This window comes from Pecten maximus, chromosome 14 (assembly GCF_902652985.1).
Source record: "Pecten maximus chromosome 14, xPecMax1.1, whole genome shotgun sequence".
In the NCBI taxonomy this organism is placed as follows: Eukaryota; Metazoa; Mollusca; class Bivalvia; order Pectinida; family Pectinidae; genus Pecten; species Pecten maximus.
Genome location: NC_047028.1, coordinates 34,491,541 through 34,516,326, shown reverse-complemented (window position 1 = coordinate 34,516,326; position 24,786 = coordinate 34,491,541). Strand labels below are relative to the sequence as shown.

General features: G+C 41.2%; 1 protein-coding gene across 16 annotated transcripts; it reads left to right on the top strand.

Moving 5' to 3' along the window:
• The first annotated feature begins 749 nt into the window (after nucleotides 1-749).
• On the top strand, nucleotides 750-16,393 carry LOC117342773. 16 transcript variants are annotated; one of them, XM_033905017.1, is made up of 4 exons: nucleotides 750-1,172; nucleotides 12,516-14,290; nucleotides 14,403-14,906; nucleotides 15,231-16,393. In XM_033905017.1, exons 1-2 carry the CDS (start codon nucleotides 1,118-1,120, stop codon nucleotides 14,186-14,188), a joined length of 1,728 nt encoding a protein of 575 aa, XP_033760908.1. In that variant the 5' UTR covers nucleotides 750-1,117; the 3' UTR covers nucleotides 14,189-14,290; nucleotides 14,403-14,906; nucleotides 15,231-16,393. The 16 variants fall into 16 exon arrangements, with proteins under 16 accessions (XP_033760908.1, XP_033760907.1, XP_033760921.1 ...); XM_033905016.1 differs by having other exon boundaries at nucleotides 12,516-14,344; nucleotides 14,379-14,906; XM_033905030.1 differs by having other exon boundaries at nucleotides 12,516-14,906; nucleotides 15,231-15,560; nucleotides 15,909-16,393.
• The last annotated feature ends 8,393 nt before the right edge of the window (nucleotides 16,394-24,786 follow it).

Genomic DNA, 24,786 nt, shown 5'->3' with positions numbered 1-24,786 from the left:
TAATAGGCTAGTTTCTCGATGCTAAAAAGTACAATTGTTTTCATTATCTTACATTAGGCTTAACGCTAGTTTTTTTTCAATACCACTTTGTAAAATGAAATCATAATGAAAGTATATTCAAGTACAAAACTGTCTGTCTGTCTATCTGTCTGTCTGTCTGTCTGTCTCTCTCTCTCCCTCCCTCCCTCCCTCCCCCCCCCCCCCCTCTCTCTCTCTCTCTATCTGTCTGTCTGTCTCTCTCTCTCCCTCCTCCCCCTCTCTCTCTCTCTCTCTCTCTCTCTCTCTCTCTCTCTCTCTCTCTCTCTCTCTCTCTCTCTCTCTCTCTCTCTCATCTGTCTGTCTGTCATTATAAAATGATTTTGTCAGTTACACTCATTTTATTGATTTAATCATATCATCAATTTCCGTACACAGATAAATAACAACGTGGATTCAGACGAGAACGTGACATTAGGAGAGAAGCGAGGAGTGATTTTGATAAAGGCTGGAATATGGCAGAGGAATGAAACGTCACTGAGAATAGGGGTGAAGTTTCACTGACATTAGAGAAAAAAACATGAAAAAAACACGAAATGTCACAGAATGGAAGCCAAAATGAGAAAGTGTTATACACTGGAACAAAATAGACAAGATCGGAAATGCTACTAGAAATGCTTTGGTCGTGTGATGAAGGATGGATCCAAACGTCTATCGGGACGCGGACTAGAGGGAAAAACTAAAAATTGGATCCAAACGTTTATCCGGACGCGGAATAGAGAGAAAACACTAAAAATTGGATCCAAGCGTTTATCGGGACGCGGATTAGAGGGACAACACCAAAAATTGGATCCAAGCGTTTATAAAGACGTGGATTTGAAGGAAAACACTGAAAATAGGCAAGGAATGAGTAAAATATCAATATAAAAATGACAGTTATAAGGACAGGTGTGACAATGTTTGAGAGGGATGTAAATAAACCATGTCTGTCAGACATCAGGATTGTAACAAACGTAATTAATATTGAATGTTCCACAGTATCAGGAAAAGATAGCAACTGAAAGTGTATAATCGTCTATTGGGTCTGAAATGTGTTGTTTGCTGTGACTTGTGATCCCGATCGCGTACCTAGGGTGGTAGTATGGAGCTGAGTTCCCGCGGACTTCTACTGATGACGTATCTTCATATCTCCACTGGTACGTATGATCACAGCTGATCTCTCTTGGTTTTGAGTTAAAGCAACACTGTAAGATATATATATATATATCTATAAACAAGAAATATCTTTAAAAAAAGATAAACGGCATAGTTTTAATGCTGGTGGTTATAATGTAAAACTGCTGGTGAAATAAATCAACGAACTAATGCGTTTCAGCACGGATAACAAAATTATATCAGTTTGAATCATTTTTAGTGATAATAAGACTGCATTTGAATCAGGAATATAATTTAATTAATGTGTCATTTGAAAAGATACATCCACTTATTCAGCTTATATTCAATCGTAACTTTGTTTCGTTTTTAACTGCATATCTGCATTTTGCATTTACCGCTACATTGACCAATCACATACTTCATCTTGACCAGTAACGCCACCTTTGTAATCATATCCGGGACCAAAAGAATATTATACTACCATGCCAAAAAACAATTAATATAAACACAAGAATTACGCTCAAACACCTGAATATGCATCGCTTGTCGATTAATTTTGTGCAATCTCCCAAATTCAATATTTTTTTTATAGTATTGTTTTTTTTATTTTTTGTTTTTGTTTTTTTTGTTTTCATTTATTTATTTATTTATTTATTTATTTATTTATTTATTCATTTATTTATGTTTAATTATTATTATTTCTTTTTTCGAAATAAGAGCCTTACACAGCACCACGTTAATTAAGTGGTATTACGAAAACACCACGTTTACGTTTTAGGCACGTGTAAATATTGATGCGTTCAAAACAAATAGACATTTGCTAATTATCAAAATTCACCTAAATACAATATAGATATTGAATATTTTACAAAGAAAAAAACTCTTTGTGAAACATGAGAAGAAAATACATCCGATATCATAAACAAATAATTATGAACTAATTAGTTAGTCAACGAGACCCGAAACAAAGATCTAATTTCTCAACATGTAAGGTGTTCAACCCAAAAAATTCTTTAAATGTTCATCTAGTCTGTAGGGTATACCGAGATGTCCATCTCGCAATATAACTATAGTCCAGGTTAGGCTACAATAGCACTGATAATTTTTGAGATACTGATCTAAACAAAACTTTAAAGTGAAGATTTCCAGCAGCCTTGATTTCCAGTCACTTGACCATTAAAACTGGATGATAAATCTTCAATGAAGGTTGTGTAGAGATGTCCATTTTGAGATATAATGTAATGGATTTAAACGCAAGACTTTAAAGTGAAACGTTGACCATGTCGCAGCCGTCGTCGCCGCTGCCGGAAAAGTCAAACCATACATTAGAAATGACGTTGCCCGAAGAATATCCATGACAACTAACATCCGTCAATCTGAAGCTGAATGGTCGTCATAAATATAAACAAATCTCCGTGGTAAAATACCCGTCATAGTTTATGATCGTGGACTCCTTGTCTTAACAATGCATAAAACAATAGAAATTTATTTCCTTTTATCATAAATCTTGAACAGTCACTTCTATCCTCAAAATAACTTAATGGTTACATATATGAGATACGGTAACCAATGAAAATTTGTATTGTTGAGTTTTCATGTTTATGGAGGAGGGGGGGGGGGGGGGGGGGGGGGGGGGTCATGATTTCGCCTTTCATTGACCTTCCCCATTAAAATTTTGACTTTTCTTTGACCAACTTTAGACGCCTCTTTGGTTCTTGGGTATCGGCCCTAGCATCACTAACGAATCCTAGAAACAGCTGTATCGTGCAATATACTTCAATTTTGGCTTTACAATATCTTACTCTCAATATGCATCCAAAGATGCTAACATCTTGTGTGTACACTTCTTTGACATATTATCAGCAGGTTTTTTTTCTGGGATAATTACTGGGTTAGGATGGATACATTCTGATTGTTATTTCCTACATACGTCATCATATTGTCTTCTCAGCGTCATCGCCCAGACTGTTGATGACGTCTCCTGTGACGTCACATATTGACTATTCCACTCATTAACTCCATAAGCTACCAAATGCCTATGCATGCAGGAGAGCAGACTGAAAAACAAACACTTGCCAGACTTCAGACTTCTCTAATCGGGTCGAAGTTTGTTAAAGTATACCATTAGTTTACTTTAGACAAACAAAGTTTCCAGACGACACATGTCGGCCATTGTTGAACCTAGAAACAAGACGCCCAAAGGCCTTTAATACACGGAGATTGTTTTAGAAAACAGTATTGGCAAAAATAACCTTACTAAGGCTGTTCACCATGGGGTAAAAAAAGTTTTATTATCATTTCTATTTAGGGTAAGTATATCAATTATGATATGGGTCAAAGTAGGAAGTTGGCATTACAACATTTACAAGTAGGTCATAATCTAATATGGCCGCCATGACGTCATAGGTCATAAATTATAAAATGCAATTATATCATTAAGAAATATTTTTCGTTTTTTTTCTCCTTTAGAAAAATTTCCTGTGTAATGTCATATCCGTTTTTACTTCGTAACTCTTTAATTTCTTTAAAAATACATCAGTGGTTGTTTTGTCGTTTACATATTTAGGAAAGGACCAGTGTTATAATTGGGTGGCAAACGTCTCCCCTTCATCAAGATCTAGTCTTGATATTTGACATGCATCTCCAAGGTGATGACTTTTATTCACGTTTAAGAACATACAACATACATTAAAAGATAAAACTCAACAACTATTTATCTAAAGCGATTGTTTATAAAGTTATGAGGTGGGAATCACAACTTGTCTTTTACCAAAGTGGCGGAGAAAAGCCCTGGGCTACAGCCGTTAAACTGATAAGGTTTTATAGAAAATGTTGGGTTATCTGTATCAATTTCTTTTGAATTGTGCTAATACGTGTGTCACTTTCGCACAATCTTTGAGATTACAGACGATATACATGTATACTGCTTGTGGACTTTCCACGTGCTTCGGTAATTCATACACAGGTGTACTTAGCATTCTTTTGAAAATATTGGAAAAAATATGATTTTTTTTTTTTAAATTATGTGTGTTAAGCAGGTAGATATTTCTTTCGACCTATTTCGAGTCTCTGGTCGCCGCCTATGATCAACATTTTAGGTCCTTAGCATCACTGACGAGTCCTAGCCCGAGTTTCCTCTGGCCCTGACACCATGTCTGGCCTACACCAGACATGGTGTCAGGGCCAGAGGAAACTCGAACTATGACGAGTCCTAGAAGGACGAAACAACTATATATGGTGCAGTATAATTATTTTTGATCTACTGTATTTAGTTCTGAATTTGTTTTGAAAGGTGACAATATCGTTGTGTCGTTTGTACAATCCATGAAGATCTTAATAGTATTTGACATATTGTGTCATACAAGGCATACTGTGTTTGTAAGGCTTTAAAATATAAAGCATAATCTTACTTTTAAATAAAGTCATATCTGCACTATCAACATGTTCATGATATGATCGTATGAATTATTGATTGTATTTTAACAATATGGTAATACAGTTTCTGAGGCGGAAATGAACAGGTGGGTAAAATCGATATGGTAGCGTCAGGGATGTAGATGTAGTAGGTAGATTTCATGGATTGTTTTTTATTTAATATCATATAAGATTGATGTGTAGATAAGCTTGTTACTGCAGTGACATATATGTCACGCTATTACTATGGTGATATATATAATTATATCACTCTGTTACTATGGTGATATATAGATTACTCTGTTACTATGGTGATATATAGATCACGATGTTACCATGGTGATATGTAGATCACGCTGTTACTATGGTGATATATAAATCACGCTGTTACTATGGTGATATATATATAACACTGTTACTATGGTGATATGTATATAACACTGTTACTATGGTGATATATAGATCACACTGTTACTATGATGATATATAGATCACACTGCGGCCGACAGACGACTGACGATGACCGACAGACGACTGATGATGACCGACAGACGACTGACGACGCCCGACAGACGACCATGACGACCGACAGACGACTAACGTCGGCCGACAGACGACTGATGACGACCGACAGACGACTGATGGCGGCCGACAGACGACTGGCGACCGACAGACGACTGATGACGACCGATAGACGACTGATGATGACCGACAGACGACTGGTGACGACCGACAGAAGACTGATGGCGGCCGACAGACGACTGACGACCGACAGACGACTGATGACGACCGATAGACGACTGATGATGACCGACAGACGACTGATGACGACCGGCAGACGACTGATGACGGCCGACAGACGACTGACAGACGAGTTATGACGACCGACAGACGACTGATGACGGCCGACAGACGAGTTATGACGACCGACAGACGACAGACGACTGATGACGGCCGACCGGCAGACGACTGATGACGGCCGACAGACGACTGACGATGACTGACAGACGACTGACGACGCCCAACAAATGACACGATTCAAATAAACACCTTATGAGTGCATTGAAACAGTACAATTCAATACTGCACGGTAATTTAATCATTGACTAGAGGACTGTCAACAATGGGCTTCATGACCTGAGCTATATTAACTGAATGAATTAATGATACCAGGTGGAACGAACCATTATTATGAATAGCCTTAAAGTTAGTTAGTTATTGACATTTTGATTGAGGTATGGGGAATAGAGCTACGCCATCTTTATTATTTATTCCCCCGTAACAATACATATATACTACCTAGCGCCTCCTGTCATAAACCAAACAAGGCCCTTCGCACCCGGAAACACGTGTTTTACTCGGGCGTCCTCTGCGTTTTCCCCCTTAGGTGGTAGGTAAATTAACAGTCATTTCGGAAGGTGGGAGTAAAAGCGATGTAAATGTGACGAAAGAGTGACGTGAGAAATTCGCAGCAATAATCCTGAGAGTTTGCAGGTGCCATGTTAAGGAATTATCATGCAAACCTTGTGTACACGTTCTCCTGAATGAGAGGATGATTAATATCGATTTGCTTGGTCCGTGTTCAAATGTCAGTGACACTTTCAGTTGTGTCGCAAAATCTGTTTCCGCCATAGTTTAGAGAATAAAGCACAATTGAAGATAAACTAGTTTATTACAAAATCGATAAAATATGTATTACAACTCTCATACATGTTTTAACATATGTTCGCACCTATCCCGGACCTTCCAGAATCATCGATGAGTTCGAGAGTGATTGCAACAGTTGTGTGACAGCCTTTAGTCTTCCCTCGCGACGCATGTCAATGAAGTAGCGACAACAAAACCCGACAATTAAAATTCAAAATGGCCTCTTGTCAGCCATTTTGTTTCCGATCTGTCTCATAATTCAGTATGCCTGAGACCGAAGGAAATTTACACATGACATTTGAGAAGGAGCCATTTAGTTTTTATCTAGCGGTAACAAACTTTAATAATCAAAATCTAAAATGGCCGCCTGTCACAATTACGGTTGTAATACCATAGAGTTCAAATGGTCATAATGACGGTTGTAATATCATAGAGTCCAAACAGTCCCAATGACGGTTGTAATATCATAGAGTCCAAACAGTCACAATGACGGTTGTAATATCATAGAGTACAGTCACAATGACGGTTGTAATATCATAGAGTACAGTCACAATGACGGTTGTAATATCATAGAGTCCAGTCCCAATGACGGTTGTAATATCACAGAGTACAGTCACAATGACGGTTGTAATATCATAGAGTCAAAACAGTCACAATGACGGTTGTAATATCATAGAGTACAGTCACAATGACGGTTGTAATATCATAGAGTCCAGTCACAATGACGGTTGTAATATCATAGAGTCCAAACAGTCACAATGACGGTTGTAATATCATAGAGTCCAAACAGTCCCAATGACGGTTGTAATATCATAGAGTCCAGTCCCAATGACGGTTGTAATATCAGAGTCCAGTCACAATGACGGTTGTAATATCATAGAGTCCAAACAGTCCCAATGACGGTTGTAATATCATAGAGTCCAAACAGTCACAATGACGGTTGTAATATCATAGAGTCCAGTCACAATGACGGTTGTAATATCATAGAGTACAGTCACAATGACGGTTGTAATGAGTCCAGTCCCAATGACGGTTGTAATATCATAGAGTACAGTCACAATGACGGTTGTAATGAGTCCAGTCCCAATGACGGTTGTAATATCATAGAGTCCAGTCACAATGACGGTTGTAATATCATAGAGTACAGTCACAATGACGGTTGTAATATCATAGAGTCCAGTCACAATGACGGTTGTAATATCATAGAGTACAGTCACAATGACGGTTGTAATATCATAGAGTCCAGTCACAATGACGGTTGTAATATCATAGAGTCCAGTCACAATGACGGTTGTAATATCATAGAGTACAGTCCCAATGACGGTTGTAATATCATAGAGTCCAGTCACAATGACGGTTGTAATATCATAGAGTCCAGTCACAATGACGGTTGTAATATCATAGAGTCCAAACAGTCCCAATGACGGTTGTAATATCATAGAGTCCAAACAGTCACAATGACGGTTGTAATATCATAGAGTCCAGTCACAATGACGGTTGTAATATCATAGAGTCCAAACAGTCACAATGACGGTTGTAATATCATAGAGTCCAGTCATAATGACGGTTGTAATATCATAGAGTCCAGTCATAATGACGGTTGTAATGAGTCCAGTCCCAATGACGGTTGTAATATCATAGAGTCCAGTCCCAATGACGGTTGTAATATCATAGTGTCCAGTCCCAATGACGGTTGTAATATTATAGAGTCCAGTCACAATGACGGTTGTAATATCATAGAGTCCAAACAGTCCCAATGACGGTTGTAATGAGTCCAGTCCCAATGACGGTTGTAATATCATAGTGTCCAGTCACAATGACGGTTGTAATATCATAGAGTCCAGTCACAATGACGGTTGTAATATCATAGAGTCCAGTCACAATGACGGTTGTAATATCATAGAGTCCAAACAGTCACAATGACGGTTGTAAATAGAGCCAATGTCAAATAAATGTACAATGTATATTGTTGAGGATGATACAGATATTACGAAATTAACACGTGAGTATATAAGAAATCATATACCGTAACACATATTATCCATGGTGGCGCATATCGAGATCATTCCGTAATCCATCGATTCATAGCGCATCATCATTGCAAGCATACGTAACCAAGTATTTAGGGTTATGTAAACATGTATCTTTTCATCCCGATTTTAATCAGTGTTCATCTAATGAAGTAATGAGTCGATAGGCAAATTGATTTATTGGGTTTTCCATCCTTACTTACACTATATCAGTACTGCTTTGCACAGGCTATCGGTACATTTTGATATATTAACGTAATATTGCTTGTAACGAGTATGTTCATTGGCTTAAAAAAATATATTATCTGCCGAAACAGCTTCATTTGTAATGTCGCTTTTGATTGGCTTATACAGCGACGTTATAAATTCCAAGAGAAAAGTATATTTCAGTTAAAGTGGAACTCCATAGGAATTGTGTACTGTAGATTATAAATTATAAGGATTATCTTGAATCGTGGTTTATGATGGGAACATTCTCCTTTTTTTCGTGTCTATAGCATAAAAAGTATCGCTTGTTAAGTAAAACCTTCATGATCCTTTACTTTTTAAACAGAGAAATACTGATTTACCAGTGTTTCCCTTAATACTGTAAACGTGGTTATTTTCGCGGGGAGTTAATTTCGCGATTTCGATATGTAAACTATTCGCGTTGGGGTTCTTCACGATCGATCAACCTTCGTTTGCAGTTCGAGATTATGCAAATTGATATCAAAATAATACGCGTGGGTGAAATTTTCGCGATCAAAAGGACTCCGTGTAATTAGCGTAAATTTCCCCCTCGCGTAAATTTCCACGTTTACAGTATATTATTCCTATAACACGACAATTAAGAAAGGGTATGAAATATAAGCAAATATATTCTATAATTTCAACCAAAATGTACGATTACCGGCCACTAGACTCCATACCTACATATCGTTAGGCATGTTTGCAAGTACACATTGGAATCTCGTGAGAATAGGAGGTCAATGTATTGATTGTCTCTTCAAAGGACTGTTCAAAAGACATACACGATATCAACACCATTCCATTAGGAGTTTGATACTGTAGAGTCTGAATCAATTTCACCGCTTTTTTCGTCCTTCCATGGCTCGTCAGTGACGCTATGGGCCTACAGTAACCATATGAGGCGAACAAAAACTTTAAATTATGGAAGAATTTGTCTGATTTTAAATCAGATCAAATAACGAAATATTTAAACTACTTAATCTATGTAATAAATAAATAAATAAATAAATAATATTAAAAAAAAAAAAAAAAAAATGCCACGATATTTTTGGAGTTAACTTTTCAGTCCGCCTCCATTTTGAAGCAGAACATAGACTTCCCTCGCTCTTAAATGGCAGTACCCTTGTTTTCAATATCGAAACCTAGAATTTAGAAATACTGAAACAGGAGTGAAGAATTCTGTCGACAAGATAAGCTTACCCATTTCATATTGCTGCAACCCTTTTTACAATTTACACAAACGCCACACGAGACATTCTCGCCTTTCAAAACGAATTAAAGGTTAGATACAGTAGACCCCAGATCTCCGGTGTTAAGGGTTAGAAATGTATTGACCAACCACCATGGACATGCTCTAATTGTTTGACCAGTGACACAGACATGAACAGTATCATTTGTATGAGAACAAAATGTTTATTTCGTAGATATGGTAATATATTTTCATACAAAACATCGGCGCTGTTTTGTTTTGTTCAGTTTTTGGTAAAAGTATTATTTTTATATCCAGGTAACGAGAATTAAGGTTTATACCCGAAGTTGGGCTGTACACCACAGGTGTAGTAATTGTATATTTTTTGTCGGGTCGGTAAGTTCTGTGGCGTTGAGCTGCCATCAATAAACTACTGTTATGCTACCCTTTGTCATCACTCGGAACTGTGACCCGGTTGTGCCACAATAAAATACCCTATATGATAATGCCATATCAACACAAACAATTGGAATGACATTAACGCCGACGCCGGCTAATAACAATGACAATAGTTACGGGTAAGAGAGACAATATCATGATTTTTGCATTAGCACTGTATTTTGAAGTTGTAATTACAACGGCTGTCTGCATAAAAAGATCGAATGGTGACAAAAGGAAACAATGCGTAAATGGTTGATAAGTAATCATCTTAATGATTATGTATTGACCCCAAAATCAATAACTGCACACCTATTGACAATTTAGATTGAATACACAACGTGTGGTGCCAAGGTCACATGGTGTAACAAAATGTCTCTCACGGAACACGATTGGATCCCACGGAACACGATTGCCTCTCACGGAACACGGTTGCCTCTCACGGAACACGATTGCAAGTAATGCCAGGGGACACACGTTTCGGTAGTTTACGGCTCATTAGTTGTACCAGGGAGCAACCAACCAATTGTTTTTCCATAGACTTTATTGTTAAAGTTTTGGAGCATATCTTTAAAATTCTTGAAACCAATATGGCAATTATGGTTTATAACAAAAAGTAGGGTCTCATATAACACGTAATCAAAAAAAAGCTTGTACGAGTGATATTAATATGCCGTTTTTGTCTCGGGCTCAGATGTTGCTATTTTGGTCGAAGATTAAAGGGTCCTTCAGCTCAAATTTTTTCCAGGGTAGCCATTTTGACAATGGGTGAATTTCGCAGTAAAAAATCTCATAAATTTGAAATATTTACCTGTTAATTATTATTACCTGAACTTTTGGAAAAACATTCAATCGGACTTAAAAAAATGTATATCAACATTTCTTATGGATAGTTACCTATCATAACCTACTGGCCAATCAGTGGCTGCCAGACATTTTATCCCTGGATCAGCTTTCTATACACAGGGGATATTTCAAGTCATTTTTTTCATTGGTTAGTTGTTCCCTACCAAGAATTAAAAAAAATGAAAATCTGCTCCAAAGTGTTCAAAACATCTAAAATGATCGCTTAAAAGAATTTAGAAATGGAGTATTTTTTAAACATTCTGATTTTGCATATTATACCTTTATACCCCAAACATGTTGGTTTTCTTCTATCAATGTCGCTTTAAAGGGTTAAGCGGTGATCGTTAAGCAGCTCTACTTTCATTACGGTATAGTTCGATAGAGCTTACGAACAATTCATGGCGATAAATTGACAAACGTCACAACTTTACTGACAATTAAAAAGGAAAACTCGATCCGTTCGTTGTAAAAAATACATCTTAGTGTTCCTAGTTCATAAACCAACACCATGAACCGTTGAAGCAGAGAGTAGATGGAAATTCACGCATTCTCTTCTAATGTGTTTCCGCTAATGAACAAAATGATATAAGCTAACGACTCCACCATCGGCACAAATGAGCATTAATATTTAAATATATTGTTTTGTATATGTCACATTTAAAACTTTCACGTTTTACCTTCCGTCGTCAAATGTATGTCTGCGGTAAAAAGCTTGTACGAGTGATATTAAATATGCCGTTTTTGTCTCGGGCTCAGATGTTGCTATTTTGGTCGAAGATTAAAGGGACATTCCTTCGTTTGAATAAAGTTTAGGTCATCAAAATTAAACTTACTGGAAAATATTTATTTTTTTTAAAGTAGTAAAAGCTATAATCTGTACATTAATGCGGCAAGATAAACCAAAATTCTTCGAGTATTAAGTCCTGAAAATTCTTAATTCGACCCGAAGTATCACTAATTACCGCAAAGACATAGGGTATTTATATACGATACGCCTTTTCCCTGTACATTTTTGTGTTAATTTCATTACATGTTGGCACAAACACTCATATTATCATCGTCCGTACAAAGATTTCATCAATAGAAAGTGTGCTTGTTTCTATTGTCCGAACGAGAGAATGCCCCTTTAAAATGAAAAACGCCTTTCTGGATTTCATAAGGAATAACGTTGACCCCAGTGGACAGAGCCTGCGGGTCATATCGATAATGTTAACATTCATTAGGGACATTTTCAATACCTTATCGATTTCAAATTCCTGAATTGCCTACTTCATCTAAGAGCGAATGTTGTCACGGACATTTTCCTTTGAGCATATTTAATTAAACAAACTCAGTTTTAGTTGAAATATACATCAACTTCACAGTTTTCTTGACTAAAATATTTCATCTTACATAATTATTTTTGCCACAAACAGGATGGTATTTGTCAATTTGTCAATGTATTGTCAATAGAGTAGTTGCATTGTTGCTTAAACCTGTACCCTATCCATTTGTTTAATTATCACAATGAAATTTGTCAATAGAATATATGAAATCTACATGTTAAACAAATATCGGTGTTGATTTCATTTAAAGTACCTTCTACATTGTAGGATTCTCTGCATGGAATTCCAAACTTTTGTTTCCAACATCGATTGGACGCGATGACAGGCAAATGACGTCATCATATGGGGTGGAGGCCGAGGCAAACATTCAAATATCGAACCAGGAAAATTCGATCGGAGTATTAAAGTCCAACCCTCAAATACATAAACAGACATCAATGATACAAGCTGTTCACAAACGACCAAATAATGAAAGGTTGTTTAAGTGGATTTCCGCTAGAACACGAAAGGTATCTGCCGGAACTTCCGGAAACAATGTCCTCCCGAACATCGACAGCACCGGAAGTAGTGATTCGGCACCATCAACTTCACAAAATGTTGATAGTATCTCTAATGACGGCATGTACGTGTCTAAAGAAGAAAGGATTGACGATCTGAATATTGTAAATAAAAATACGACAATGTTTACAGAACATACGCGGATGAAACGATCCACAAATGGAACAGCTGCCGAGTCAACTTCTTTCATGGACGACCCAAACAAGGTGGCGATGTTTATCGTTTTGCCACTTATAATATTTGTTTATGGAGGCTGCATATGTATTTATTGTGTACATAAATGTCAGGATTATGTCGAGAGAGTGGAACCCTTAAAGACTATTAAACAGAAAGTGTTCGGGGTACCTCCAGAAGCACCCGAGCCTCATAGCAGAAAATGGATGCAGCACTTCATGAAACGACCGCGTCCGACAAGTTCACGAAGTCTACCTGATCCGGAAAGTACCGAGCAAAAAGAATTCGACACTAGGTCGATATTCTCCGACGCGGGTATTTCTTATTTTCGAGATACTACAAAAGATAGTGCGTTTTCTGAAATGGATATAGATTCCGGAGTTCATTCCCAAGGAAGTCGCGCAAATGAGAAAGTGATTTACGTGAACGCTGATTCTCCCGACATTAAAAACCTGAATGACTTCACAGTGGAAGTGAAACACGTCGAGACATCAGAGATAGCTGTCCAAACTGACGACATCCACATAACGACCATTTCTACTGCCGACATGGGAGTCGCTACTTGCGAGGCGGGCACGTCAATGTACGAAAAGCCCCCACAAAGAAAGGCTAAGAAGAAAGAGAACAAAGTCGGCTCGAGGTATCTCAGTTGGTTAAAATCTGCGCGGGAACTGCGTGAGGTATTGAACAACAATACCGAGCCTCGAACACTGCATCAAATGCTTAAAATAGCGGCAGAAGAACATAAGCAGGGAGAAACTGTATCTGATTCAGAGGTGAAGCAACAAAAAGGGCAGAAAGTTGAAAGACAAGTAGAAACGAAACCAGCGCCTAAACGACAGAACAGTTCCCCTATCATCTCTGTGGAACCATATCAGAATGATGCCTCCTATATATCTATACATAAGAAAAAGTCGAACTTATTAAAGCAGCACGGAAGCTTTAAGGGGATTTCAAACGCTGTCACGCCACTAGAAACTAGATATAAAAGCACAAGCACATCGGCCTCCTCCTCCCGTGGCACGGATTCACCACCAGGGGACGCTCCGCCGCCATATTACAGACTAGGAGAAACGAAGGGAAATTCTTACATGTCTATGTATAAAAAGAAACCTATTGTTTCAAAGGAGGACATGGGACGTGCAGGCTCAGGAGACGTCACCAAATATGTTGGAATTAACAATAGTGATACAGATTCCCTAATGTAATATATACAGACACATTGGTGTAAGGTGATACAGACACATTGGTGTAAGGTAATACAGACACACTGGTGTAAGGTGTCAGTGATACAGACACACTGGTGTAAGGTGATACAGACACACTGGTGTAAGGTGTCAGTGATACAGACACATTGGTGTAAGGTGTCAGTGATAGATACAGACACACTGGTGTAAGGTGATACAGACACACCGGTGTAAGGTGTCAGTGATACAGACACACTTGTGTAAGGTGTCAGTGATACAGACACAATGGTGTAAGGTGTCAGTGATACAGACACACCGGTGTAAGGTGTCAGTGATACAGACACACTGGTGTAAGGTGTCAGTGATACAGACACACCGGTGTAAGGTGTCAGTGATACAGACACACTGGTGTTAGGTGTCAGTGATACAGACACACTGGTGTAAGGTGTCAGTGATACAGACACAATGGTGTAAGGTGTCAGTGATACAGACACACCGGTGTAAGGTGTCAGTGATACAGACACACCGGTGTAAGGTGTCAGTGATACAGACACACTGGTGTTAGGTGTCAGTGATACAGACACACCGGTGTAAGGTGTCAGTGATACAGACACACTGGTGTAAGGTGTCAGTGATACAGACGCACTGGTGTAAGGTGATACAGACACACTGGTGTAAGGTGTCAGTGATACAGACACACCGGTGTAAGGTGTCAGTGATACAGACACACTGGTGTAAGGTGTCGGTGATACAGACACACTGGTGTAAGGTGTCGGTGATACAGACACACTGGTGTAAGGTGTCAGTGATACAGACACACTGGTGTAAGGTGTCAGTGATACAGACACACTGGTGTAAGGTGTCGGTGATACAGACACACTGGTGTAAGGTGTCGGTGATACAGACACACTGGTGTAAGGTGTCGGTGATACAGACACACTGGTGTAAGGTGTCGGTGATACAGACACACTGGTGTAAGGTGTCAGTGATACAGACGCACTGGTGTAAGGTGATACAGACACACTGGTGTAAGGTGTCAGTGATACAGACACACCGGTGTAAGGTGTCAGTGATACAGACACACTGGTGTAAGGTGTCAGTGATACAGACACACTGGTGTAAGGTGTCGGTGATACAGACACACTGGTGTAAGGTGTCAGTGATACAGACACACTGGTGTAAGGTGTCAGTGATACAGACACACTGGTGTAAGGTGTCGGTGATACAGACACACTGGTGTAAGGTGTCGGTGATACAGACACACTGGTGTAAGGTGTCAGTGATACAGACACACTGGTGTAAGGTGTCAGTGATACAGACACACTGGTGTAAGGTGTCAGTGATACAGACACACTGGTGTAAGGTGTCAGTGATACAGACACACTGGTGTAAGGTGATACAGACACACTGGTGTAAGGTGTCAGTGATACAGACACACCGGTGTAAGGTGTCAGTGATACGGACACACCGGTGTAAGGTGTCAGTGATACAGACACACTGGTGTAAGGTGATACAGACACACCGGTGTAAGGTGTCAGTGATACGGACACACCGGTGTAAGGTGTCAGTGATACAGACACACTGGTGTAAGGTGTCAGTGATACAGACACACTGGTGTAAGGTGTCAGTGATACAGACACACTGGTGTAAGGTGTCAGTGATACAGACACATTGGTGTAAGGTGTCAGTGATACAGACACACTGGTGTAAGGTGTCAGTGATACAGACACACTGGTGTAAGGTGTCAGTGATACAGACACACCGTTGAATGGTATCAGAAACCCAAATTGATACTGTAATTATTTTTTGCATTTCCTTGTTTGATAAGGTCTGTGATAGGGCACGTGTACACGTAATTATTACACTTAAGTTTGTTTAACTTTATATTAAACCTGCGTGATAATTTCCTCAGTGTGTTTATGTTACTTGTATATCAAGTGATAAATGTTCGCTTATTATGCGAAATTTTTATTGTTTTAAATTTGATGTGATATTCAGAGTATCAAACACGATGCCCATACTATTTGCAGTGTTTTATATACAATCAAAGTTCATTAACCTACATTTGTAATTAACACGAAGCTTTCTTTACTTGAACCCTCCGTAACATTAGATAAACTCTCTGTATTTGAACGTCAATCAATGGCTAAAGTGAAGCTATATGACATGTCCTTTGTTATTTTTTTTGTTTCAAAGAATTGAATGAAGATTTATTAATGCGAGTAATGATGTTTGATGTTTGTGTATGGAGTATACATTCTGCAGTTAATCCTACGTCCCGTCGTCCGTCTGTCCGTTTGTCCGTCAGTCTGTCCATACTCACTCAACATCCTTGTGGGGTGCATTCACCGATTCATTTCGTTAAAATATCTTCGTTGCCTATAGGAGACAAATTTAAAAGTATTCTTCTTTTTTACCCAAAAATCAATTTAATTTCACTGGGTATGTACTTTTTAGCGACGGAATGAACGGAAATAAAAACAGATTTTGAAATTCTGATCGACTTGCGCCGTGCACCCCACGTTCGTCCGTCCGTCAGTCTGTCCATAAGTTCGTACTCACAACGTAGGTGGTAAATTCTGGATTCATTTTCTAAAAACATCTTTGTCGTACGCAGAATAAATTAACTGTAATTACCTCCCTGCATAATATATATACGGAATAAACGGAAATTTAAACGAATTTCCAAAATCCGGAATGACTTGTTAGTTACCCCCATAGTTTTTGCCAGGCCGCTATAATTTTTATCGGCAAAATTTTAAAGATTTAACATAGTTCATCGGTATAGCATATCGTTAATGGAGTTGTCAATGTTTTCTGTCTTTTATTGAAAACATCGTCGATAAAATACTTAAAGGTGAAATCAAAATATAAGACAGTTCGGATAGAGGGGGATAATTCGAATAGAGGTAAGAGTTCGAATGGAGGATAAGAGTTCGGATAGAAAGGAACAATTCGGATAGAAGGGAACAGATCAGTAAGAGGGGAACAGTTAGGATGGTGGGGAACAGTTAGGATGGAGGGGAACAGATAGGATGGAGGGAAACAGTTAGGATGGAGGGAAACAGTTAGGATGGAGGGGAAACAGTTAGGATGGAGGGGAACAGTTAGGATGGAGGGAAACAGTTAGGATGGAGGGGAACAGTTAGGATGGAGGGGAACAGTTAGGATGGAGGGGAACAGTTACGTCATAGGGGAACAGTTAGGATGGAGGGGAACAGTTAGGATGGAGGGGAACAGTTAGGATGGTGGGTAACAGGATGGTGGGGAACAGTTAGGATGGAGGGGAATAGATAGGATGGAGGGAAACAGTTAGGATGGAGGGGAAACAGTTAGGATGGAGGGAAACAGTTAGGATGGAGGGGAAACAGTTAGGATGGTGGGGAAGAGTTAGGATGGAGGGGAACAGTTAGGATGGAGGGAAACAGTTAGGATGGAGGGGAACAGTTAGGAAGGAGGGGAACAAATAGGATGGAGGGGAACAGTTAGGATAGAGGGAACAGTTAGGATGGAGGGAAAAGTTAGGGTATAGGGGAACAGTTAGGATGGTGGGGAACAGTTAGGATGGAGGGAAACAGTTAGGATGGAGGGAAACAGTGAGGATGGAGGGGAACAGTTAGGATGGAGGGGGAACAGTTAGGATGGAGGGGAACAGGTAGGATGGAGGGGAACAGTTAGGATGGAGGGAACAGTTAGGATGGAGGGGAACAGTTAGGATGGAGGGAAACAGTTAGGATGGAGGGAAACAGTTAGGATGGAGGGGAAAGTTAGGGTATAGGGGAACAGTTAGGATGGTGGGGAACAGTTAGGATGGAGGGGAAACAGTTGGGTGGAGGGAAACAGTTAGGATGGAGGGAACAGTTAGGATGGAGGGGAACAGTTAGGATGGAGGGGAACAGTAAGGATGGAGGGAAACAGTTAGGATGGAGGGGAACAAATAGGATGGAGGGGAACAGTTAGGATGGAGGGAAACAGTTAGGATGGAGGGGAACAGTTAGGTTGGAGGGAACAGTTAGGATGGAGGGAACAGTTAGGATGGTGGGGAACAGTTAGGATGGAGGGGAACAGTTAGGATGGAGGGGAACAGTTAGGATGGTGGAGGACAGTTAGGATGGTGGGGAACAGTTAGGATGGAGGGAAACAGTTTAGGTGAGGGAACAGTTAGGATGGAGGGGAACAGTTAGGATGGAGGGGAACAGTTAGGATGGAGGGGAATAGTTAGGATGGAGGGAAACAGTTAGGATGGAGGGAACAGTTAGGATGGAGGGAACAGTTAGGATGGGGGGAAACAGTTAGGATGGAGGGGAACAGTTAGGATGGAGGGGAACAGTTAGGATGGAGGGGGAACAGTTAGGATGGTGGGGAACAGTTAGGATGGAGGAAACAGTTAGGATAGAGGGAACAGTAAGGATGGTGGGGAACAGTTAGGATGGAGGGGAACAGTTAGGATGGAGGGGAACAGTTAGGATATAGGGAAACAGTTAGGATGGAGGGAAAAGTTAGGGTATAGGTGGGAACAGTTAGGATGGTGGGAACAGTTAGGATGGAGGGAAACAGTTAGGGTGGAGGGAAACAGTGAGGATGGAGGGGAACAGTTAGGATGGGGGGGAACAGTTAGGATGGAGGGGAACAGGTAGGATGGAGGGGAACAGTTAGGATGGAGGGAAACAGTTAGGATGGTGGGGAACAGTTAGGATGGAGGGGAAACAGTTAGGATGGAGGGGAACAGTTAGGATGGTGGGGAACAGTTAGGATGGAAGGAAACAGTTAGGATAGAGGGAACAGTAAGGATGGTGGGGAACAGTTAGGATGGAGGGGAACAATTAGGATGGAGGGGAACAGTTAGGATGGAGGGAAACAGTTAGGATGGAGGGAAAAGTTAGGGTATAGGGGAACAGTTAGGATGGTGGGGAACAGTTAGGATGGAGGGAAACAGTTAGGGTGGAGGGAAACAGTGAGGATGGAGGGGAACAGTTAGGATGGAGGGGAACAGTTAGGATGGAGGGGAACAGGTAGGATGGAGGGAAACAGTTAGGATGGAGGGGAACAGTTAGGATGGAGGGAACAGTTAGGATGGAGGGAACAGTTAGGATGGAGGGGAACAGTTAGGATGGAGGGAAACAGTTAGGATGGTGGGGAACAGTTAGGTTGGAGGGGAACAGTTAGGATGGAGGGGAACAGTAAGGATGGAAGGAAATAGTTAGGATAGAGGGAACAGTAAGGATGGTGGGGAACAGTTAGGATGGAGGGGAACAATTAGGATGGAGGGGAACAGTTAGGATGGAGGGGAACAGTTAGGATAGAGGGAAACAGTTAGGATGGAGGAAAAGTTAGGGTATAGGGGAACAGTTAGGATGGTGGGGAACAGTTAGGATGGAGGGAAACAGTTAGGATGGAGGGAAACAGTTAGGATAGGAGGGGAAACAGTTAGGATGGAGGGAAAAGTTAGGGTATAGGGGAACAGTTAGGATGGAGGGAAACAGTTAGGATGGAGGGAAACAGTGAGGATGGAGGGGAACAGTTAGGATGGAGGGGAACAGTTAGGATGGAGGGGAACAGGTAAGGATGGAGGGAACAGTTAGGATGGAGGGAACAGTTAGGATGGAGGGGAACAGTTAGGATGGAGGGGAACAGTTAGGATGGAGGGGAACAGTTAGGATGGAGGGAAACAGTTAGGATGGAGGGAAACAGTTAGGATGGAGGGAAAAGTTAGGGTATAGGGGAACAGTTAGGATGGTGGGGAACAGTTAGGATGGAGGGAAACAGTTAGGGTGGAGGGAAACAGTGAGGATGGAGGGGAACAGTTAGGATGGAGGGGAACAGTTAGGATGGAGGGGAACAGGTAGGATGGAGGGAAACAGTTAGGATGGAGGGGAACAAATAGGATGGAGGGGAACAGTTAGGATAGAGGGAAACAGTTAGGATGGAGGGAACAGTTAGGATGGAGGGAAACAGTTAGGATGGTGGGGAACAGTTAGGTTGGAGGGGAACAGTTAGGATGGAGGGGAACAGTTAGGATGGTGGGGAACAGTTAGGATGGAAGGAAACAGTTAGGATAGAGGGAACAGTAAGGATGGTGGGGAACAGTTAGGATGGAGGGGAACAGTTAGGATAGAGGGAAACAGTTAGGATGGAGGGGAACAGTTAGGATGGAGGGAAACAGTTAGGATGGTGGGAACAGTTAGGTTGGAGGGGAACAGTTAGGATGGAGGGGAACAGTTAGGATGGAGGAAAAGTTAGGGTATAGGGAACAGTTAGGATGGAGGGGAACAATTAGGATGGAGGGGAACAAATAGGATGGAGGGGAACAGTTAGGATAGAGGGAAACAGTTAGGATGGAGGGAAAAGTTAGGGTATAGGGGAACAGTTAGGATGGTGGGGAACAGTTAGGATGGAGGGAAACAGTTAGGATGGAGGGAAACAGTGAGGATGGAGGGGAACAGTTAGGATGGAGGGGAACAGTTAGGATGGAGGGGAACAGGTAGGATGGAGGGAACAGTTAGGATGGAGGGAACAGTTAGGATGGAGGGGAACAGTTAGGATGGAGGGGAACAGTTAGGATGGAGGGAAACAGTTAGGATGGAGGGAAACAGTTAGGATGGAGGGAAACAGTTAGGATGGAGGGAAAAGTTAGGGTATAGGGGAACAGTTAGGATGGTGGGGAACAGTTAGGATGGAGGGAAACAGTTAGGGTGGAGGGAAACAGTGAGGATGGAGGGGAACAGTTAGGATGGAGGGGAACAGTTAGGATGGAGGGGAACAGGTAGGATGGAGGGAAACAGTTAGGATGGAGGGGAACAAATAGGATGGAGGGGAACAGTTAGGATAGAGGGAAACAGTTAGGATGGAGGGGAACAGTTAGGATGGAGGGAAACAGTTAGGATGGTGGGGAACAGTTAGGTTGGAGGGGAACAGTTAGGATGGAGGGGAACAGTTAGGATGGTGGGGAACAGTTAGGATGGAAGGAAACAGTTAGGATAGAGGGAACAGTAAGGATGGTGGGGAACAGTTAGGATGGAGGGGAACAATTAGGATGGAGGGGAACAGTTAGGATGGAGGGAAACAGTTAGGATGGAGGGGAACAGTTAGGATGGAGGGGGAATAGATAGGATGGAGGGAAACAGTTAGGATGGCGGGAACAGTAAGGATGGAGGGGAACAGTTAGGATGGAGGGGAACAGTTAGGATGGAGGGAAACAGTTAGGATGGTGGGGAACAGTTAGGTTGGAGGGGAACAGTTAGGATGGAGGGGAACAGTTAGGATGGAGGAAAAGTTAGGGTATAGGGGAACAGTTAGGATGGAGGGGAACAATTAGGATGGAGGGGAACAAATAGGATGGAGGGGAACAGTTAGGATAGAGGGAAACAGTTAGGATGGAGGGAAAAGTTAGGGTATAGGGGAACAGTTAGGATGGTGGGGAACAGTTAGGATGGAGGGAAACAGTTAGGATGGAGGGAAACAGTGAGGATGGAGGGGAACAGTTAGGATGGAGGGGAACAGTTAGGATGGAGGGGAACAGGTAGGATGGAGGGGAACAGTTAGGATGGAGGGAACAGTTAGGATGGAGGGGAACAGTTAGGATGGAGGGGAACAGTTAGGATGGAGGGAAACAGTTAGGATGGAGGGAAACAGTTAGGATGGAGGGAAAAGTTAGGGTATAGGGGAACAGTTAGGATGGTGGGGAACAGTTAGGATGGAGGGAAACAGTTAGGGGTGGAGGGAAACAGTGAGGATGGAGGGGAACAGTTAGGATGGAGGGGAACAGTTAGGATGGAGGGGAACAGGTAGGATGGAGGGAAACAGTTAGGATGGAGGGGAACAAATAGGATGGAGGGGAACAGTTAGGATAGAGGGAAACAGTTAGGATGGAGGGGAACAGTTAGGATGGAGGGAAACAGTTAGGATGGTGGGGAACAGTTAGGTTGGAGGGGAACAGTTAGGATGGAGGGGAACAGTTAGGATGGTGGGGAACAGTTAGGATGGAAGGAAACAGTTAGGATAGAGGGAACAGTAAGGATGGTGGGGAACAGTTAGGATGGAGGGGAACAATTAGGATGGAGGGGAACAGTTAGGATGGAGGGAAACAGTTAGGATGGAGGGGAACAGTTAGGATGGAGGGGGAATAGATAGGATGGAGGGAAACAGTTAGGATGGCGGGAACAGTAAGGATGGAGGGGAACAGTTAGGATGGAGGGGGAATAGATAGGATGGAGGGAAACAGTTAGGTTTTAGGGGAACAGTTAGGATGGAGGGAAAAACAGTTAGGATGGAGGGGAACAGTTAGGATGGAGGGAAACAGTTAGGATGGAGGGAAACAGTTAGGATGGAGGGAAACAGTTAGGATGGAGGGAAACAGTTAGGATGGAGGGAAAAACAGTTAGGATGGAGGGAAACAGTTAGGATGGAGGGTAACAATTCGGATAGAGAGGAACAGATCAGTAAGAGGGGAATAGATAGGATGGAGGGGAACAGTTAGGATGGAGGGAAACAGTTAGGATGGTGGGGAACAGTTAGGATGGAGGGAAACAGTTATGATGGAGGGAAACAGTTAGGATGGAGGGAAACAGTTATGATGGAGGGGAACAGTTTGGAAGGAGGGAACAGTTAGGATGGAGGGAAACAGTTAGGATGGAGGTGAATACGTTTTAGTAGTTAGGATGGAAGGGAACAGTTCGCTCTTCTATCCGTGTACCAGGCAGCAACTTCAAAACCAACATGTTTGTATTTCCGGTTACGTTTTTATAGACTATCACAGTTTTCTTTTTCTTTATTTATTTATTTATTCATTTTTTTTTTGAAAATGTTCGTGTTTAAAGTTCATTAGGTGTTAATTAACTATACATTTAGATAATTTCCTCCCGCTCCGCCTATTGGATAAAAAAATGTCTCTAACGTTGTAATCGAAAAAAAATGTAGTATGTTCTTTAGAAATGTGACAGCTCTCCACTTTGAAGTTATCATTAGTTGCACGTGAGGTCGGATGAGTTACCATAACTGCGGAGTGTCGCGTGCTGATTGTATGGATACATGAAAGACCGACAGAGAACGCTGTTTCATGAAAGCTAAACAAGTTAGGTGAGGTGATGTGTCGATACATATACAGCTAGGGTGGATATTACAATCGATATTCAAATTTTAATCAATATCCATCTCCGGAATCTTTAAGGCATTGGGCCTATCCAATACTTCACCTGAACTAATTATAACGGTTATTTTGATACCAGAAATAGATATTAGGCCTTATCTCCTGGCTTTAGACTTCAAATAAACACCATCTGGTACAGCGGGGTTGATCGTACAGGAAGTCGGGCCAGAAATGGTCTAACATGGGGCATTAGCTTCACAACATCAGAAACTATGGTGTTCCGTTAGGGCCAAACTTCCATATCGCATCTTCGACCGTAACGCGAAGGAGTGATAACACGATGGCGATGGAGCGAAACCACGATGACGAAAGAGCGAAGGAGCGGAAACGCGATGACGATGGAGCGAAAACACGATGACGAAAGAGCGACGAAGCGAAGGAGCGAAACCACGATGACGAAAGAGCGAAAACATTAGGACGAAAGAGCGAAGGAGCGAAGGAGCGAAGGAGCGAAGGAGCGAAGAAGCAAAGGAGCGAATGAGCGAAGAAGCGAAGAAGCGAAGGAGCGAAAACGCGATGGCGAAGGAGCAATTTTGGAATTTCGGCCCTATAGGAACACCATAGGAAAGTAGGATATTTTAGAACAAAATTCTATCCGATGTGTTTCCATTCTTATTATCATTAATTAATATCGATAACTGAGAATCGACAAAAGAATAAGTATCTGATGTTATTTGCGTACAGGTGAGCCCTCTGGAAATACAGACCCTGAACGAACTCTTACCACATAGAGAATATGACCAATACTACTGTTTCATTAAAAAATAAAGATGTCGTCATTTGAACCCTAATTTATTTCATATTTCAAATATGTTATACATAATATACATATTAATGACGTTATGTGTCCTCGGATATTGTTTGAATGTAACTCATTAAAACGCCCATACAACTCGATGAATCGTGTCAACACGCCTGAAGGTTTTACATTGATACACTACGGATAGAGAGTTATTCTTTGCAATGGCGCAGCTTTACGATCGACAAGAGATAAGGGTTATCGTTTGGCCAGTGACATAAGATGATGTAAAAACCAACTACAATTTCGTATCCGTCTGACGTCTAATTTCTTTCAATCTGTATCAACGCTTTATCTTAATGTATGTTTCCATAACTTCAATCTTGCCTATTAACACGAACTCTTCATTTTGGTTTCGGCTAAGCTGTCTTGGTCCGGGTGAATAGAAATGGAGCGGAGATTTGCATTCCGGTTGTTGGCACATTCCGTAACTTCGATTTACCGCTGTAGAAATTGGCGCGAACCGGCATGAGAACCGCATGAGAACCGGCTGTATTTCCGGACAACAGCGCCCTAGACTGGATTACCTGCCGTAGTTTTTCTACTGTCCGCTAGGCTTTCGCTTCGAAAATACACTATAACAAAAATAGTATTCATGAGCGGAGCCTAGCGGAGAGAAATGGTACTAAGGCAGATAATCCAGTCTAACAGCGCCCATCCTACACTGAACCTATA